Here is a 13,642-nt window from a genome sequence, read left to right on the forward strand (position 1 = left end):
TGATCCCGTTAATCAAATGACAACTCATGTCTATGGTTAGAAAACTTAACCATCTTTGATTAACGAGCTAGTCAAGTAGAGGCATACTAGTGACACTATGTTTGTCTATGTATTCACACATGTATTATGTTTCCGGTTAATACAATTCTAGCATGAATAATAAACGTTTATCATGAAGTAAGGAAATAAATAATAACTTTATTATTGCCTCTAGGGCATATTTCCTTCAGCAGCCTCCACCATGCCTTCATATTGATCGTGTCTAGTCCATGCTTCCTCGAATTGGAAGGGCCTCGGTCCCCTTACACCCCGAACTGGAGCAGTCTCCAATGCATGCACCACGACCGCTTGATGATCCGACTCCTCCGTCATCACATACTCAACTTCGGTGGCAGGGAAGAGGTTCAGAAAATCATCATTGCACGTTGCCCTATCCAACCGCACCTGGATGTTCTCGGTGCCATCACGTTTGTTGTCCCAAGTAAAAGGGTAGCCCAAGAAACCCAAGTCAGCCAGGCCACAATCTGCGAGACAGTCCCTGAAGGCCTCCATCTGAGAGAAGTTGTGAGGATTCCCCCCTTTCTGGTCGGTTTGGAAGAGAGCTTCGTTGAAGTCGCCCACGCAAATCCAGGGAAGTTCATCCTGGGCACGAAGATAACGAATCGCGTCCCAAGACTTCTTCCGACTGTCCGTTTTGGGTTCCCCATAGAATCCAGTGACTCTATAGGACTTGCCCTGCCACATCATATGAGTATCAATATAATATTGGTACCATGGCCTAACCGTCACCTGAACATCGTCCCTCCACCACAGAGCAAGACCACCACTCCTCCCCACACAGTCAACCGCAACACCATGCTTGAATCCCAAGCTCCACATCAATATGTCCATCGCTCGAGCCGTTTTAAGAGTTTCACACAAAAACACCACGGCAGGATTGTAGGATCGAATGAGATCCCTGAGTTCGCCAACTGTCGAGGTCAATCCCAACCCCCGACAGTTCGAGGCCAAGATATTCATGGCGACCGGCGGCCCCGCCTCGCAGGGTCCGCCGATGGGTCATCACGGTCAGAGATGCGCTCAAACACACTAGCTGTTTTCCGTCTAGTATCGCGAATGAAACCATCCCGGGAAGCACGCTTGTCAATGTCCTCCTTAGCAACCCAAACCTGTTTAGGGCCTCTTTTCTTGCTACCACCTGCATCTCGCTGGACAGAACCACCACGCAGCACCTTTTCATGACCCGGACGCACTTTCCTGACGTATGTCCCCTGCCTTCTCCCCCCCCTATCGCCCCAAGAACCTCTGCGCCCATCCACAACCCTTTCTTGGCCAACACGACTGCTGCATGGCCCATGCACGTCAGCCTTCCCCTTCCGATCCCAGTCCTTTTGAAGCTGACGCTGATCCTCCTCCACCAAGCGCTGCTGAAGGAGCCTGTCTCTCATCTCTCGCTCCCTTCGGCCTTCAAGGGCGCAGATCATCCTCCCTTCGCGATTCCGTGCCCCCACGGCGACGTTCAGGGCTATCGACCTCCACAGCACTCGACCTCCGACCCGCACCAGTGTGTGAGCCCACTGACCCCGAGAACTCAGAATTCAGATTGCGCCGGGTGGAGGAGTCTCTCCTGCTCGAAGACCCCAGCCTGCCAGCCTCAAACACTCCAACGCGGCCAGTACCTGAGAAACTGTTGCTGCTTGTCGTTGCCCCATCCGAGTGCTCTTTCCCAACATTGTTTCTACCCGGAGAAGCTCGAAGCCAGCCTCCCCATTGAGGGGGGGGGCGGGGGCTCACACACACCTCCAACATGAGCCAGCCGTCCACACTCGAAGCAAAAATGGGGTATCTTCTCGTAAAGAAGTCGAACCAGTCTCCTACCTTGTCCTCTAGTGAGGTCTTGAGGTAGAAACCACGCACAATTGGCTCAAAGACAGATATCGTTGTTCTGACCCTCAAACAATTTCCACGAGCAAAGCCATCTTTGTCCACATCAACCTTCACCGTCGACCCCAGCCAGTTGCCCAGAGCCCTGCCAAAATCCTCGTTTCTCTTGTCCGGGGGAAGATCAGTGACCCATACCCAGATATCCACCCTATCAAAGATCATCTCCGATGGCCTAACATCTCCCTCATACTCCTTAATGATGACCACATTGAAATCAAATTGCCATGGACCGCTAAACATAGCCTGTTTCCAATCACCCTCACTCCCAAAGTGGACCACAAAAATATTGTCTCCCATGTTCCTGAACTGCGCGTCCTTGTGCAACCCCCATGCCCTCCTCATCGCATGTTCCAAAGCAGAGTAGTTCATTGGACGAGGAGAGCAAACTTTACCAGCGATCGACCACTTCAGATTCTTTGTCATCGGCTTCTTTGCATCCAGAAACAAAAAACCTTCTGCCTCTTTATCCATGAGCGCCATACCTCCAAGCCTCGCCGATAGGCTCGCAGTAGGGTCCGGCGTCTTGCACCCAGCCGGTGACCGGGCCGAGCCCCCCCGCAGACCTCGCACTTGTCGCTGGCGGAGGAGAAACCCTCGCCGTCTGCGACCCAACCCCGGGCCGCGGATTCCCCTTCGAGCTGGCCCCGGCAGCCACAGGTGAAGCCGGGTGACCTTCAGACCTTGACGCAGCCGCCGCCCCTTTCTCAGCTGCGATCTTGACTCCTGGAACCGCAGCATCCTCCCTCGCCTTCTCCGCCATCGGCACCGCCCCTTGACAGAGAGCGACGAGAAAGCTCGGCCGGCAGCGAGAGAAAGCGCAGTCGCCCCCTTGCTGCCACCGAAAACCTCACCACCCCCGTAGACGGAACCCTAACCCTAGCGCAGGAAGTTGATCGCCCCGCGATCGCCTCCCCGTCGCCTCTTAGATTTCCGTGAAACGTGGTGGACCTGCTATGTCGACATTGCAGAAATCACTTGGTCGCGTGGCCAATTGGGAAAATAATGCACTTGATCTTGCGTGAAATGAAATGCCAATAGTCGTTAGAAACTATGACCAAGAAAGCATATAAAACAAAATTAGTGAAAGCTATTAAGTAGAAACGAAGATCACTCAAAGGTGGTTCCGCATGGAATATTAACGTAATCGCATAAACTTTGTGGAAGACATTACTGGCACACTCCCGGTCCTTTTGACTCCATGTATTAGTCTTTGAAGTTTGATCATGTTTATACAAGAAATTATTAACATTTGTAAAACAAAATCAATATCATTAGGGACGTGCTACGCATCAGCCGGCGCAGATCTTTTTAAAAGATCTGCTGCCTCGCGATCCATCGAATCTGGCTGACTAGCACCGGACGCCGTCCTTCATTTTTGTCACTTTTTTTAACATTGTACAGACGCAAAAGCACTCATATAAACATGCATACACTCACCTCTATGAGCACCTCCGAAAAACTGAGCCGTCATATCATCTTCAAATTTATGAATCATCGTAAGCACCTCGTCGTCGACAAGAACATCTCCTCCCACTGAATGCGCATCGCCGGAAATCCCGAAATAAATCCAGGAATAAATGAGAGCACCAGGACTTGAACCCTGGTGGGCCGGGATACCACAGTCCCTCTAAACATCCAACCATAGACTGTGTTGCATTATTTTTTCTACAACGAGGTCATGTTGCAGAAGACATTTGTAACAGAGGTTGTGTTGCATAACTTTTTTGCAACAGAGATTATGTTGCAATTTTTTTTGCAACAAACATTATGTTGCCAATTTTTTTTGCAACGGACGTTATATTACAAAATGTTTTTGCAACAAAGATTATATTGCAGAATTTTTGTCTGCATCATCACATTGTTCCGTTGCCACTGCAACATTCCCCTGTTTTCGGAAAGAGAAAAGTCTAAAATAAACCTTGAATTCGTACTTGAAGACTGAATAGAACCCTCACCTTCCGATCCATGAAACCAGCACCTTGTATTTATCGATCCCGGTCAACCTTCACCCTAAATCTGTTTGTCGGGTCGGGAAAAGCATGATCCCGCCCGGGATTATTCGCTTCTCTCACTGATTATTTGGGGCCACATGCCATCTCCATCTTCATCCTCAATCATCCCATGCACAAGCCTCCGCCATGGACGCTACCTGCGTTGCCACATGTGAATATTCACAACATGTCTCTGCAGCTTCACCCGCACAGGCACGGCACGCACAATGTACACCGTCCGCGTCGCTAACCGCCGCCCTCGGCACCGCCCTTTTGGCCGACGAGCGCGCTGGATCTACACCACCGGACCACTTCACCAGGCACTCATCCACTCCGGCCACCTCGTCGGCAGCCTCGGCGTCCAAGAGATCTGCATCTGTGACGATGCCACCTGCCAGGCCAATCTGCAGCTCTGTGCGGGCCACCGCTGTCCTCGTCTGCCCCGGTGACATCAGCACGTATGTCGTTGTCAAACACGCTAGAGAGAACCTATGTTGCCAAATGTTGCAGTGTTTACTGTTTTTCTCTTAGCTATTTATTATGTGGGGGTTACAAATCAGGGTGCTTGGATACATTTTAGTCCCATGACTAAAAGTAGTGGGACTAAAACTTGCTAGCCTCACCCATGCTTGAATCGAAATACTAAAGAGACTAAAATCAAGTTAATGAGCATTTGTCTGTGTTAAAAGAGAGGAGTTAAATGAGGAGAGAGATGACTAATCCACATTTTAGTAGGGATACCCCTGACTAAATTTTTTTAGTCTCAAGACTAGTTAGAGCCCCTCTTTAGTCAGGGGTGCTTGAAACTTTAGCCTCTTAAAAAGGCTATTTTTAGTCAGACTAAAATAAGTCCCTTGGATCCAAGCACACTCTAAAAAACTCTTGGTGAGCTGGTTGTGATCCGTTTGTGCCGCACCATCCCACGGCCGCGACGCACATCCTGCTAATAACCAGGAAGCACTGCGAGGGAACGTGCATGCTACACCCCTCACCTTACGTGCATGCATATGCCGCATAAGACTGCATGCATACACTATTCCAAACAGGAAGCAAACAATGATATAGCCATGAGATTAGCTAGGCCTAACAGGAAATGGCATGTGGCCGCAAGTGAGAGAAGTGAGTAATCCCGGTCGGGATCGTGCTTTTCCTGGCGCGACAAACAGGTTTAGGTTGAATATTGACCGGGATCGAGAAATGCACGGTGCTGATTTCAGGGATCGAAAAGTCAGGGTCTCATTCAGACTTCGAGTATGAATTTAAGGTTTTTTTTCAGACTTTTCCTTTTCAGAAACATAGACGATGTTGCGAAATCCTAAGACTTGCGGTGTGTGGGACCGTCCGACACGTGGCTAGCTCTCGATGAGACGGATCATGATGCATAGATCGGCCGGATGATTCTAATCGTTTCCCATATCATTGGATCCATCATAAAAATATATTCTCATATTATATTTATTTTGTATAGTGAATGTTGACGATTTTTAATATAAATTTGGTGAAACTTCACGAAGTTTGACTTGGAGGAAATCTAATATGCAGAGTAAGGAGGACCGGAAGGAGTACCAAGGGGTTTTGCCGACGTTAATAAAGTGGTTTCGTGTAATTGACTCTATTCTTGTTATTTTCTGACCTTTCATTTTTGCTTCTTCATTCATAAGTACATGGAGCCGAGAATTCGCATGGAAACTCTCATGCAAAACTGCAGTAAAGCATGCTTAAATTGGCTCAAGGAAATTCTTGGACCGCAACCTTTCTTGTTTCCCCACTTCCTTCTTTTGCTGTCAACCATTTCACACCAATCTCATTTTTCTTTAGCTTACCAGTCTCATTTTTTAAGGGAACAAAAATGTTTCTCCAGCAATATTTTAGGTCCACAAAAATTAACCTTTAATCACATCCGGGGCTCCTCAGCCCACTACCGTGGCGAGCGCCCACGGCCGTCGGATTTCAGATTGGTAGCCATCTGGATCGTCCATCCTTGATGCGATTGGGCCCCACGCCCGACCCCGCGGTCCGCAATGCTCTGTCGCTCGTCCTCTCCTTGAGACGGCGCGGGGAGGCCACGACGTCGAGGTTCTCGGAGCGGAGCGATGCGCATCGGCGCGCGCTCCATCACCAACAAGGGTCGCCACCGAGGCTTCACAGCGTCACTCCTTTGGCGTGGCGTCAGACAGTAGACAGTACCCTGTCTTGGCCGGTGGGTCGCCGTACCCCCTTTGCCTTCCACCGACGAGAGGCCGCTACCGGGGTCGCCGTTGCGCAGTCGGCGGCGTGAGGGACGGAAGGAGGCATGTCGGCAGGAGATGTCGCGGCGTGAGAGGCGGCAGGCAGGCGCGGCCTCCTCCTCCTTCCGTCCGAGGCTCAGTAACATGGTTAAGAGTTCTTCTCCTCGTCTTTTTCCTCTGGTTTAATTTTCTGATTTTTTTTCTTTTTTTCTTTTTTTTCTTTTTTTTTCGAGCAACCGGCAGGAGCTCTGCCTTTTCATATAGAAGAAGAGAAATGACCAGTTAATAAGAAAAACTGGTCGAAAACCAATACATATGTGGCACACCCACACGAGCCGACGACTTCGTCACCCAAGCGACCGAAATCGACACCCAACAACACGAACCGGAGCCGCCGCTCCGACATACAAACCTCAACAGCGCACACACCTGCCTGCCGGTTGACATACAAATTTTATGATTTCTGGCATGATGCATCCTGCACTTACCCATTTAGAACCCACATTGACATATTGGAATTGTTACCTGTACCCCATTTCATAGTGGTTAGCTTTCTTTTATTTCTCATGAAAATGTTTTTTTTCTTCAATTCAGGCACAACAAGTGTGGCATCATGTTGCATATTATTCACACATGAATCATGACCTTGTGTGAAGAGTCTGCTTCTGGATCCTGAGGGTAAAAGTGCGCGTGTGTGTGTGTGTGTGTGTTTGCGGCGAAAAAGGCACAGAGGAGATCAAAATTTCCTGATTAGTTATGACCATCTTCCATTCCTCACACCGTACTACTAATTAATCGCCTATACTACGATACAATCATACAAGTGCCTGGATCATAGAAGCAACCTACTCTGAGGGACTAGAAAAGATTTAAGATAGCCCAATCAACTCCAAGCAGAAAAAAAAAGCTGGTTCAAATTTTATTTTCTATACCATCCTCTTCTGCAGTAGTAGCCTAGGAACACATCCTTATTTAAAAATAAAGATTTAACCCCCATCACATGGAACTGACAGTGGTTCTCTGCTTCCATGATGATACTGCTAAACATCAAGGATCAGACCGAAAAACGAGCGCCAAGTGGCAATAGAAAACTGCACACCCATCCGAACCCCATTTCCACCATCAGAAAAAATCGTCTCTGAAAGAGACATTTTGAAACCTCCTCTGAATTCTCTGAAAGAGACCCATTTCTCCCAGCAGCAAACAATGGCTGGCATTTTAAATCCTGCCTGGACGGCTGGACCAGTCATGACTTGCGTGCCTCTGCTCGCCCAGACCCAGAGGTCGTAAACAACGGGCTAACAAAGTCTTCTCGCCCCATTTCACATCCCCATCTCAAGAACTACCAGTCCCCTTCCTTGGTTCCTCCTCCTGTCCCCCTCTACCATGGCCCAATCTTGGGCCTTCTTCCTGCTCCTCGTCCTCTGCTTCTGCTTTGTGTCCGACCTCATCTGCAGCAGCAATGGGGAGAGGGTCTTCCTCTACCCGCAGTCCCAGAAGGTCTCCTCCATCGTCAGCCAGCGGTACCGCACCGCCTACCACTTCCAGCCCCCCAAGAACTGGATCAACGGTATGTTCTTCATATGCCTCTCTGCCTGCTTGCTTCCTGGGCCATCTGTTGACTTTCTGGCTGTGGCCAATCACAGGGTGTGGTCTGTGATTTGGTTTGCTTTTCTTGTTCTTGGGTGTTGCTGAAGAAGCAAGTGATCTGATTGGCTGGTGTGTTGTTCACTTGTAGAAGCTGAGTTAATTATGTTGATACTAGTATTGTTGAATAATTTACTTGCTAAAATATACATGTTGTAGTAATTTTTTGAGGTAGTATCATACTGTTTTCGCTGTCAGAAAGTAGTTATTACAGGGTGAGGGGGACGGTAGGTGGCCAACTCATTACTTGTGCCACTCTGTTTCTGAATGTCGCACACATTAGGTGCTCCCTGTACGCCCTGCAGTTGGATTTTCAGTAACACCACTATAGTATGATCGATAGCCATGTTTTCTAGGTTCTTGCCCAAAGAGGATGCATTCACTGTATAAATGCTGAATTGATTCCCAATGTGTATGTATGCCACATCCCTGGTATTCTCTGAAGATGTCCATATCTGCTCCACCGTTAGTCTTGCTTTTTGTCAGGGAGCATTCAGTTAACATCATGTGTCTGAAAGATATTAGACAGGTCTGTTGCTGCAAGTAATGAAGTACTGGCCTGTTTTGGAATCCAGAATATGTCTTCTCCTGTTACAATTGTCAATTATCAAACACTATTAGCTGTGTGCAAATGTTACTGCAAATCATTGACATTCTCTCACCCTTTTCATGTATCTGATGGGTTGGCGATACTCTGAAATCTACGGCAACGCAAAGATCCAAATGGTATGAATATCTCAGGCACAAAACACTTCTAAGGAGAAGAATTTGCAGCATCCTGCATCTTATACTACCTTCATAAACATTTCAGGGCCAATGTACTACAACGGCATCTACCACGAGTTCTACCAGTATAACCCCAATGGCTCCGTATGGGGTAACATAGTTTGGGGCCATTCGGTTTCGACAGACCTCATCAACTGGATCCCACTTGAAACAGCAATAGAGCGGGACACCCCGAGCGACATAAATGGTTGCTGGACCGGCTCAGCCACAATTCTGCCCGGTAACCGACTGGTCATCATATACACCGGTGCCGACCCGGAGAAGCGTCAGGTCCAAAACATTGTGGTTCCAAAAAACCTGTCTGACCCGTACCTGAGAGAATGGACCAAAGCCGGAAATAACCCGGTGATCCAACCGGTCGGTCCGGGCTTGAACTCGGGCCAGTTCAGGGACCCGACAACCGGTTGGATCGGACCTGATGGGCTGTGGAGGATAGCAGTTGGTGCTGAGCTCAACGGCGACAGTGCTGCACTTTTGTACAAGAGCAAAGACTTTCTGAACTGGACTAGAGTTGACCACTCACTGTATTCATCCAATTCCTCCTCTATGTGGGAGTGCCCGGATTTCTTCGCGGTATTGCCGGGCAATAACGGCGGACTGGACCTGTCTGCAGCGATCCCGAATGGTGCCAAGCATGTCCTCAAGATGAGCCTGGATTCCTGTGACAAGTACATGATTGGGGTTTATGATCTGAAAAGTGACATCTTTATTCCAGATACTGTCCTAGATGACCGGCGGCTATGGTCGAGGATCGATTATGGTAATTTCTATGCCTCAAAGTCGTTTTTTGACTCGAAGAAGGGCAGGAGGATCATATGGGGTTGGACTAACGAGACAGATAGTTCTTCGGACGATGTTGCAAAAGGTTGGGCAGGAATCCATGTAAGAAAACCTGCCCCTCATTGGCTATAACTGCTTCATATTGAAATATTGATTCAGCAAATCGGTGTAGCACCTTTAACATTGTTTCTATTACTTTTAGGCAATTCCTAGGACGATTTGGTTAGACAGCCATGGCAAGCAGCTGCTGCAATGGCCAGTTGAAGAGGTCGAGTCCCTTCGAGGAAATGAAATCAACCATCAAGGACTAGAGCTGAAGAAGGGAGGTCTGTTTGAGATTAAGGGAGCTGACAGTTTCCAGGTAGTTTCCTGTACACAAACAGGCTTGCCTTGGTCATCCAAACAAAAAATTTACCTCAAAAAGTTTCGAGGCAGTAAAAGATGTAGGGTCTTCTGATTGTTAGTAATTATATAAATTTACATATTTGGTAACAAAAAGACTGGCACGCGTAGGTGTTCTGTATATTTTTCAGAGTAACTGTAGCTGATCCGGCACGGCATTCTCTTGAAACAGGCTGATGTGGAGATAGACTTTGAGCTGACGTCCATCGATAACGCCGATCCTTTCGATCCCTCCTGGCTTTTGGACGTCGAGAAGCATTGCCGGGAAGCGGGTGCATCAGTCAGTGGTGGCATAGGGCCATTTGGACTTGTTGTCCTGGCCTCTGACAACATGGAGGAGCACACTGCTGTGCACTTCCGGGTGTACAAGTCAGAGCACAAATACATGATACTCATGTGCTCTGATCTAAGAAGGTCAGTGCGTATGGTTCTTGCCTCAATGTTTTATCCGTCTCTACAAATTTCCATATCTGCTGATGCCTGAAAACTAAAAATAATCATTTTCTTTTCTCTGCACAGTTCTTCATTGAGACCAGGACTGTACACACCAGCCTATGGAGGCTTCTTTGAATATGACCTGGAAAAAGAAAAGAAGATATCTCTGAGAACTCTGGTGAGTTTCGAAGAAGGCCTTTTCATTTCTCCTCTTATTGTTCACTTCACGCGCTTCATGTCAGAACTGAAAATGAATGATGTGCCGTGCAGATTGATCGGTCGGCGGTGGAGAGCTTCGGCGGCGGCGGCAGGGTCTGCATCATGGCCAGGGTGTACCCCGTGGCGGTTGTAGATGGTTCGGCCCACATGTATGCCTTCAACAACGGCAGTGCCACGGTCAGGGTGCCACAGCTCAGGGCCTGGAGCATGAGGAGAGCACAAGTGAATGTGAAAGGGATGGAGTGATGATGGTTAACAAACCAGAGCAACTCTAATTGACCTATGATTGGAGGACCGGATCAATCATTCTGATCACTTGTTTAGCACACTTCACTATTTTGAAAGAACAAATTACTCCCATTCATGAGCACTTCTAGTAGGTAGAAATAAATGGAAATTCAACAGGGAAGAATTAGCTGCTCATTTCCTTGACCTCTAGGATTCAATTTCATGTATTATAGTCTACCGGTACTTGGTCACTAAGAAGGAAAAAATGTCGCTGTTTTAAAGTAGTAGTAGTTGGCAATTGGTAAAGAAACATGACCTTTTTTCTCAGCATCGGTATTACCGCTTCGAAACGATTCAGAGTTACAAAAGGTAATAAATAGTACCACCAGCTTGTGCATGTCAGACAGCTCAAGGGAGAATCCCTGATAGGAAATGTCTTTTTGCTTGTGAGATTGTAAGATCTGCACTACTGGTCATTGTGGATCATGAACGATGTGGCTTCAGGACAGCTCCTGCATCAGTTTCACTCTCTTTTTTTTGCAAATAAATGAGATTTTATTTCTTAACCTTGGGGATTACAATCATGATGGTGTTTTTTTTGACGGTGCTACGGCGGGCTTATGCCGGCCTGAACCATTTTCATTATCATAGAAGAGATCGAGATACAACACAACGGCTACAAAAATAGCACCCAACACCTATAGAACAAAAGAGAAGGCACAAGGAACAACAGAACAGAGAAGAACCAGAAATGAGCTTTGGCAAGCAGCCAACACCAAGAGCTTAGCACTCATCGCCACTAGTCAGACCGAGAAGAGCGGGAACTAGTATTTTTGGATCAGTCGAAAGGAGATACGTCACCGAGAAGACGTAAAGAAGAAGTCGCCTGCTGCCCTGCGATCACTCTGCACCTTGAAGAACTAGGAGAGTCGCAGGCACCGTCGAAGGGCTTCCCACTACCCAGCCACGACGAGACGGAGAGAGTCGCAGATCGTGCCGAAGGGCCATGTTCCACCGAGACAGCACTGCGCCTCCTCTGGGACACACCATGGCCACCATCACAAATAGAGGGAACCAGAACACTATGCAAGGCAACCAAACTCAGGCATCGTCGAAGGGCACCGAACTCCGAGACCTTACCGCTGCCACGAGCCCCCATGAGATAGGTCAACCAACACTACCAGAATGACCAAGAAATTGTCGCTGCCATAGATCACTTCCACCGCCACCACCCTACACTCCAACAACCCAACAAGCACTCCAACCCAGACATCAAGCTACCAACAACAGAACTGTGGCTCCAAAAACAACGCCCCCAAAGGGGATAAACGACATCAAGATGCCATCGTTGTCCGATCCAGAGATGGATCTGAGGCTTTCGCCCGGGGCACACGAATGAGCGGGCAAGGTAGCTTCCCGATGACGCCTTCATGAAGGAAAGCGGCGCCGAAGGCGTCGCCGTCATCGTTGCCGATGAGATCGACACAAGGCTTTCGCCTTAAGCAAACCATCCCAATCAACTTCGCCGAAGTTGTCACTGAGTCCAGCAGCTCGAGACCTCCCCACCCTCCTACCAGTCCACGGCGAGCGTCCTCGCTAGGACTAGCACGAGGCTTTCGTGACGCAGACACTCACCTCGAGCACCCGCACAACTGAAGTCAGCTCGGTGTCAGCTGCAGCCCGCATCCAAGCCCTCGCCGCCCGCCACACCCCACCACCAGCACATACAGCCACCAGGACCCTCCCCATCCACAACCAAAGCAGAGCAGCCCCTGTAACCAAGCCAAATCTGAGCTCCACAAGAACCAACACCGCCGACCACCAGCCAAACCTCCTCCACAAGCCACACAACCACCGCCTCCAACACGCCTCATCCACCCAGCCGTGGATACTGGCCGGAGCCGGCCGAATCGAGCTGCTGCCTTTGAAGGACGCCATATCCGAGTGGGCTCGACCTCGCGAACCAGGCCGAGGTCGCCGGAGAATGGGCCAGCAAGCACAGACGCCGACCGCCGCCGCCGTCGTAGCCCAGGCACTGACCGCCGAGCCACCGCAGCGAGATCCGCAGCGGAAACCGCCGCCACCCGTGCGCTGGAGAGACAGCTCGCACTGCCTCCACGCACCAGCCGAAGAAGTGCCCCGCCGCCGCGGTCCCCGGATCCAGCCGAGCTTCGCTGGCCGGAGCCTCTGGCGGCGGCGAGACAAGGAAGGGACGGGGTGGGTGAGTGGCGGCGCTAGGCACTAGTAGAAAAAGGAACTAATATGAGTAACATTAGTACCGGTTTGCATATGAGCCGGCACTAATGCGTCCATTAGTGCCGGTTCAAATGACTAGGCGGGAGGAGACCTTTAATACCGGTTCATTGCGAATCTTTAGTACCGGTTCGTGCCACGAACCGGTACAAGAAATGCTGGTGCGCCATGAACCGGTACTAAAGATGTTGGTCGGGCACCAGCATTTTTTGTACCGGTTCGTGGCACGAACCGGTACTAAAGAGGTTGTGGCAGGGGCTATTTTTAGTCTCACATCGCTCCCTTAGCAAGAATTTAACCATCTTAAATATGTTACTTCTCAAACTATCACAAGCATTTGGTCTTTATTGAACTCTATGTGTAGGATCTGAGGGTGCAATAGGAGTCTTTGCCGGTTCTTAAATCGGTGGTAGATTCCTATTGATAATTTAGATTCTATACAAAAAGATCATTGATGATCAATGTATTTTTTATGTACTTCTCTGTAGCAGTAGCGCGTTTTGGCTGAAAGGCGCTACTGATCAATGTATTTTTTCTGTGTTACTTCTCAAACTATATAAAAAGGAAGAAGAAGAAGAAGAAGAAGAAGAAGAAGAAGAAGAAGAAGAAGAAGAAGAAGAAGAAGAAGAAGAAGAAGAAGAAGAAGAAGAAGAGAGGAAGAAGAAGAGGAAGAAGGAGAAGAAGAAGAGGAAGAAGAAGAAGAAGAAGAAGAGGAAGAAGAAGAAGAAG

General features: G+C 48.8%; 1 protein-coding gene across 1 annotated transcript; it reads left to right on the top strand.

Annotated features, from left to right (window-relative positions):
- The first annotated feature begins 7,399 nt into the window (after positions 1-7,399).
- Positions 7,400-10,987, top strand: LOC123072754 (beta-fructofuranosidase, insoluble isoenzyme 4). The gene is made up of 7 exons (XM_044496388.1): positions 7,400-7,733; positions 8,528-8,536; positions 8,622-9,478; positions 9,579-9,737; positions 9,951-10,192; positions 10,298-10,391; positions 10,484-10,987. Exons 1-7 carry the CDS (start codon positions 7,550-7,552, stop codon positions 10,676-10,678), a joined length of 1,740 nt encoding a protein of 579 aa, XP_044352323.1. The 5' UTR covers positions 7,400-7,549; the 3' UTR covers positions 10,679-10,987.
- The last annotated feature ends 2,655 nt before the right edge of the window (positions 10,988-13,642 follow it).

The sequence above is a fragment of the Triticum aestivum genome, chromosome 3B, assembly GCF_018294505.1.
Source record: "Triticum aestivum cultivar Chinese Spring chromosome 3B, IWGSC CS RefSeq v2.1, whole genome shotgun sequence".
In the NCBI taxonomy this organism is placed as follows: Eukaryota; Viridiplantae; Streptophyta; class Magnoliopsida; order Poales; family Poaceae; genus Triticum; species Triticum aestivum.

Excerpts from the sequence above, each read along its gene's own strand:
- LOC123072754 (XM_044496388.1), top strand. The coding sequence starts at position 7,550 with ATGGCCCAATCTTGGGCCTTCTTCCTGCTCCTCGTCCTCTGCTTCTGC. Across the intron at positions 9,479-9,578 it reads AAGGTTGGGCAGGAATCCAT|GCAATTCCTAGGACGATTTG; the intron begins GTAAGAAAACCT and ends TATTACTTTTAG. Across the intron at positions 10,392-10,483 it reads AGATATCTCTGAGAACTCTG|ATTGATCGGTCGGCGGTGGA; the intron begins GTGAGTTTCGAA and ends TGTGCCGTGCAG.